The sequence below is a fragment of the Lolium rigidum genome, chromosome 6, assembly GCF_022539505.1.
Source record: "Lolium rigidum isolate FL_2022 chromosome 6, APGP_CSIRO_Lrig_0.1, whole genome shotgun sequence".
Lineage (NCBI taxonomy): Eukaryota > Viridiplantae > Streptophyta > Magnoliopsida > Poales > Poaceae > Lolium > Lolium rigidum.
The window spans coordinates 332,725,091-332,731,976 of NC_061513.1; the positions used below are offsets into that span (position 1 = coordinate 332,725,091).

The following is a 6,886-nucleotide window of genomic DNA, read 5'->3' on the forward strand; positions in this document are numbered from 1 at the left end:
TAAATTTTTTATGTGATTCCTTAGTAAGAAAGTCCTCTTGACCCGTGATAATCTAGTAAAGAGGAATTGGAACGGAAATACGAAATGCTCTTTCTGTGACGCTGAGGAATCAGTAGAACATTTGTTTATTTCTGTCCTTTTGCTAGGCTTATTTGGCGAGTGATTTTTGTTGCATATAATATTCCACATCCATCCAATGTAACAAATATGTTTAGAAATTGGCTTGCTGTGTTTGGATGCATAGAATCTAGCCATGGAATTGGAATTTGGAGCAAATTCGACAAATTCAGCTGTTTGGGTGGCCTTAGAATTGAGGCCCAGAAACTATGGGAAAATTCCAAGCCGCCCGCGCGAGCGCACCGTTTCACTTGGAAGGTTTCCGAGCTCCGAACCTCGGAAAGGCGTGGAATCGCGCGTACCCCTTCGTCAACACGCGCGACAGAAAAAGGAGCCCGGCCTTCTCCGCCCGCCAGCGACGGGAGCTCGGCCTTCTCCGCCCGGCGGCGGCGTCTCTAGCTCCGGTAAGCCACGCCGCCCTCTATTTTCTCGCGCCCTCCTCTCCCCATCTCCCCATCTCGCCCCTCCTTGACGGCGGCGGGCTCCCCTAACCCTAGAGCGGCGGCGGCCTTCTCCGCCTGGCGACGGCGTCTGTAGCTCCGGTAAGCCACGCCGCCCTCTCTTTTCCCGCGCCCTCCTCTCCCCATCTCCCCATCTCGCCCCTCCTCGATGGCGGCGGGCTCCCCTAACCCTAGAGCGGCGGTAGTAGGGGAGCGGCGCCGGACAGCTCTCCCTGGCCGGTAGGGTAACATCGGCGGCAGGGGAGCGGTGGCGAGCGGTGGCTTCTCCCTGGCTGACTGCCCCTCTCCCTGCCCCTTTCCAATTCCAATTTGATGTTGCATCCAAACATGAATTAGAATTCGGTGCCACCCTCTGATTCCAACAACAAATACCTTGTACACCCAAACAGCAGAATTGAAATGGAGGCCATTTCCTTTCCACCTTAGATTTGGAATTTGAGTCTAATTCAATTCCATGGCTAGATTTTGTGCATCCAAACACAGCATTAATGGAATTGAAAAACTGATAAAGCTAGAATTCGCATTGGTGTTTCGGTTTTATGATTGGTCAATTTGAAATTGCAGAAATGATATTGTTTTTAATAAAAAAGACTACTAATTTTTTGCAGGTTATTCACACTATGGTTCAGTGGATCCAGCTTTGTCGTTTCTTGCTCCCGGAGGATCAGCGGGATGCATGATTTCTAGATGCAACCGCCTTCGAATGGTTGTCCAGGACAGGCTATTTAGCGCTCTGTAGAGATTACATGATGCTTAGATTGCTTAGCAGTCTTCTCTTTTTTCGATGGTTGATTTTTGTATCAACCCTCGTTGATCCTTGCATTGTAAACTTTGAATATTCAGTTTTTTAATAAAATGTTGTGTGCATCGACCGGTGCAGATGCCGGGTACACCCCATTTCGAAAAGAAGAAAAAAGACAGAAGATGACCAAGTACTGGAAGGATAGCGTGGAGGGCCAGCGCGGCCGGAGGAGAGAGCCATGTTCCTCCAGTGTCCAGTGATCGAGCGCCTCAAGGAGCGACGCTGCGCAGCATAGTGCGGATGAAGAGCGTGGAGGTGAACTGCAACGCCATAATAGCACGGGTTTTGTTGGAATTTGAACTCATCATTCAATCAGGAATAGGGAGCTTTGGGACTATATATCACTAAGCAGCTCATGACGGCCAAGATGGCACAGAGAATCAATGGCATGGGTTCTGGGCTCTGACTTGTGCCGAACCGGGAAAGTCCTGATGCCACCAACACTTCGGGTTCTCTCCACCGAAAATCCTTAACACTTCTTACAACGTTTACATGAAACTGCATCTATCACGTGCATGCTCCAAGATTGTCCTATATACTCCAGCTCCCTGGTTAATCCAACGTTTGCTGGGACCAAATGAAATACTGATGAAAACATATACTCATGTTCTGTTTTGATCAATAAGGGCATAGGATTACCACAGGGGAAGCAAAATATTTGAGACAAATGATTTTATAACACAGTGATGATGCTTTCCTCTAACAAGGAGAAATTCTAGACAAAACTTAACAAAGAGAAATACTACAAAAGAGCACCATCGAGAGGAGCCAGTTATTGGTTGGATCCGCACAACAGCGTATCAGACAACATTCTGACTGGCATCGAAATGAACACAACTATTCAGTGTCCCAAAACATGCTTCAACCCAATATCAGCACACAGTTTTCGATGTGGGCACTTCAGAAACAAACCAACTTCATTGTGCTTTCCTGGCTTCTGCTGGGGGCTTCCAGAGACCAAGACGGTACTTGTGAGCAAAACTCAAAATCAACTTCCTCTGCACCAAGGCAAAAGCAACCAAAATAGGGGAAATCAGTAATTGAATACAAACATAATTCTCTTATATATTAATCACATGAAAAAAAGGAAATTGCATATACAGTAAGGACTCAACCAGTTGAACTCATATTCAATGTTATAGTGGCAATTTACAGTAGCAATTAACAAGCTGTGAACCATCTTTGAAAATTTGTGTGGGTTACAATATGGATATGTGGATTATTTGAAATGCTTTTAGTGCACATATGCGCGCTTCTAAGTGCTGCTATCTAGAACACTGCTACAAGTATTACTAGGAACTGAAATATCTAATAGATTTTTGTGACATAAGAACATGTTGAATGTTATCCGTAAATTTACAAGTTACCTACTCCCTAGGAAACATCACAACCGACTAAGGCCTCTCACAAGTTAATGAAGAGAAGGAAGTTGTATGTTAGCACAGATACGGCTCTTAGCTCCTCTCTTGGCACAGATAGCATAATCAATGTGCAGCTTCTCCCTCCCTTATTTTCTTATTTTTTCTGTCACTGTGAACAACTGAATACTGTGGTTGAGTCGCTGCCGTCTCCGCTCTGCGCCAGCTCCCTCCCTGCATCCCATCCACCGCTCGCCTCGCTGTTGCATCACCTGCGCCAGCACCCTCCCTTGCCTCCCCTAAGAAGCCACCCCCACCCTCCTCGCATCCCTTCTGCCTCTCCTGGCCCATTCCTCCGTGATTTCCTAGCCGTCGGCGTCAGCTCTACCCCTTGCCGCCAGCCTGCTGCCTCCTAAAAAAGCTGTCGCTGCCGACAGGCCGCATCCACCTGTGCGAGGACAACGATATGATCCATGTACCCAATGTATCTGAATATGATCGGAGGGAGATGAACTAGTCCGAGACATGGAGTGCTAGCTGCAAGTGGGAGTGACGATCCTGCTCAACTGCTCCATGAATAATTGCAGATGTGTTTTGATTTAGTTCTTCTCTTGCATATGTGCTTTGCTTCTGCAGATGTGCTTTCCTGGGAGAATGCTGTTGCAGTTTTAAATTCCAGAGTGCTTGTGGAAATTTTGATTCTGGCTAGCCGATGCATCTTTTCACTTGTTGAAATTCTCTCTAATTAAGCCTAACTACTGTACTATACATGGGTATGCTGATGGGCACTCAAAATAAGCTGTGGAAGATATGAAATCAATCAAGGTATATAGCCCGTAGTTTTACCTGGAACCTGATTGGTTTCATGCCTATCTAGCTGATACTATGGAAGCTAAAGACTAAATGTATGTTTCACTAGATGCATGCATAGACAAGGAACTGCAAACAGAAACTTTGATATCGCTCTCCCAGAGAAAATACTCAACATTCTTGAAAACAGTAAGAGGGCGCTGCTGGAAGAACAGCAAGAGCTCATCGTGGCGGCGGCTGCCCAACCGTAGAAACGAAAATAGAAAAAGGTAGTTACTCGTCTATCTCAACGTAAATGAACGAAGTCACTTAAGTCTTCCTACTACTACTGCTCCTTCTTACTTATTTTCGTTTTTTCAGGATCTAAAGAAGAAGAGGTTTTCTTAGCGGGCGTGAATCCGGTAGCTTCTACTTCTGTTCTGTTGTCTCACTTATGAGGAGCTGGTACTTCCTGATCAAGAGTGTAGTGAGCATAAGTATTGTATTGTTCAGTATTTTCTTTTCAGGTGTGGTGTGTAGAGATATCTCATGTATCAAGTGAAGGTGTGGTGTGTAGAGATATCTCATGTATTGCCTTTATGAATAATACTTATGTATTGCCTCTTCCCTAAATGTGACTGATAGACCCAATTTTTTCATGAAAATAAAGATATTCAATTTGATTTGACTGGACTTAAGACTTTATTATGTTTTCTGAGAAAGAAAGTGAATGCTTAGAAATGCCTCTAATCTAAGAGTTCATAAGATACCATTATTCTTTTTAATAAATTAATAAACTTTTGTCTTTTGCGGAGCACTCTGGCCATGCTGAGATTCAATGGCTCTCTTAGGCGAAACGCCTCAAACCTAGACCGATCCTTGCCACACTGATCCTCATGAGAAATCTTACTCGAGATCTTATCTTGTCCCGAGAACATAGCGGTGACGGTAGCTCCATTTTTAAGAGTCAAATAGACAAAGCTCTAGTATACTATGAATTTCAATTTCATTTTGTACATTCCAATTCAAAGAATCTACAGCCTGTGCAAGGAACTGCCATGAAATTGGATAAGTCATACTACAGTAACCTATGCCAGGAAAACATCAGTTTATATGACAGTCTTGACACATACTACACTTCGGAACTAACAGAGGGCTGGGGTAATAGTCCCTAGATCCCTTTTGTTTATGGCTGCCTTTTGAGTTTTTAGGAATGGGGGCATCAAAGTACCAATTTTTACTAAGAAATTTGTGATTACGAATTTAACATATCCTTGCGTGTCAAAGATGAAGATATGTTCATCCATACCACAAATGGACTAAAATATTGACATGCAATTAGGATCCCTAAAGCTATTAAATGGAACTCCTCTAAGAGACAACACTTAAGAGAGAATGCATTGGATATTTGTCTCTTAAGATCATATAACTCTTAGGATAGCGTGCTACAAGAAAATGCACTGAGAAAACCCTAAATACCAGTATGACACTCCACGCACGTCAGTACACTAGCCACTAATTGAACAGGAGCTAACTCAAAGGTATTCAGAAACAAGATTTTTTTTACTTCTAGGCAATAAAGATGACTTTACCTACTTCATAAGTTAGTTCTGCACCCAAATGCTGTTATTGGACTGCAAATGTGTTCACCTCATCCTCTAAGTCCAAATATGATTCCTACATAGTTTAAATGCATCAAAAGAACAAGTACATGACTTCTTAATGCCCATGGAAACAACAGCCTAGAAGTTGAAGGAAGGATTATGGCCCATTTCCACCTATAATTTATCAAGATAAGTTAAGCTTAGTTCTTTCCCATTTATTCTAGCCAGTTCAGCATCAAATCTATTTAATTTTCTCTCAAAGTGCTACAAACTAGAAAAAATCTCCATGGATTAAACCACAGCAGGATCTCAAAACATTTATGGATGGGAAGGGGTGTGCATTTTCTCAGATTAACGGCCTTGTTATTTCTGGAGGCATTGTCAAGTTAGATATTTTGCATCCTTTATAATAACACAGCACTCATGTTCCTCATATGGATTCCCCATATGAGGCTTTTTTTTTTCTGCGGGATGCTACGTTCCTGGTATGTGTTGAACCGTCACTATTTTTCACACTTCTTAAAATACAACCTGGCATGGTGGAGTTTTCAGAAAACAAAGTGCTGTGAATTATCAAATGAGGATTATTTACTGAATTTTGAGAATACTGTATTTTCAGGGTTTAGCTTGGACTGTTGGGCAGGAACCAAAGTGATTGCAAGTTTCCTACAAAACAAAATTCCCTGGGTTTGTGCGCGAATCTAACCAGAAAATCGGATGCTATTCGTCGCACGTACACACGAACCATCTAATACAAAACTAACCCCATGACTTGTATCCAACCATCACCAATGAGAACAAAACCTAACCAATATCTACATTTAGCCATTTACACAACGAAATGCACAAAGAAGGGGAAACTACCATAGCCAGCAACCACATCAAGCCTTGTGCGAAAATAAAAATACCACAAGAAGTAGCTCACAGCTAATTCCACCTAAATAGTCATCTACAAGGCCGGATGATTATTTGTCAAGCTAAATCAGAAGGATTATCAGGAAAAGTGAGGGCACGCACGTGCTTGACGGGGACGCCGAGCTTCTTGAGCCGCAGCGTGCGGGTCTCGAGCAGCCTCTGGAGATCACCGCCCACGGCCTCCTCCAGCTTCGCGGCGTGTGTCTCCACGCCCTTCCCGACCCCGTTCAGGAACTCCACCACGCCGACCTTGGCTGCGCGCGCGCGCGCAGGAGTTGAACTCTGCTCAGCGAAACGAACGAAGGAGGTTGGTGATGAGAGGGGAGGAAGGCGTACCTTGGTAGGGCTGGGCGTAGAAGGACCTCGCCGGAGCTCCGGCGCCGGGGTGGAGGAGGAGGCGGCGCACATGGGACGCATACGCGATGGCGGCCATGGGGGAGAGAGGGAGCTGGAGGCGAGGGTTGTGTGGTGTATGGGCTTCTGAATCTCGATGCTTTAGTTGGGCCTAAAAGAGAGGCCCAGAATGGTTGCAACTGTGGGCGATTTACACAAAAGTAACACTTTTCTGAAAGAAAAGCACAGAGTGACCCTGCGGCAAAATTATTTCACTCATCTAACCATTTTGTGTGGTGCCCCTCCCATCGGCGTCACACCTCACTGTGTGGCGTCCATGCGAGCGGCGCCACTCACCCATACGACGTGGCGCGGTCGACGCTGATGTGTGCTCGACTCTGACGTGGAAGGATCTCGACTCTGACGTGGAAGGATCTCGACTCTGACGTGGAAGGATGATGTAGCCCCGCTCACCGACGACACTACATCACGACCAACAAGTCCCCC

General features: G+C 44.9%; 1 protein-coding gene across 1 annotated transcript; it reads right to left on the reverse strand.

The window, feature by feature from the left end:
* Positions 1-2,037: 2,037 nt before the first annotated feature.
* Positions 2,038-6,500, reverse strand: LOC124665997. Its single transcript, XM_047203351.1, has 3 exons — positions 6,383-6,500; positions 6,149-6,300; positions 2,038-2,378 (listed from the first exon to the last, which is right to left on the reverse strand). The coding sequence occupies exons 1-3, from the start codon at positions 6,477-6,479 to the stop codon at positions 2,298-2,300; spliced, it is 330 nt and encodes a 109-aa protein (XP_047059307.1). The 5' UTR covers positions 6,480-6,500; the 3' UTR covers positions 2,038-2,297.
* Between the last annotated feature and the right edge of the window lie 386 nt (positions 6,501-6,886).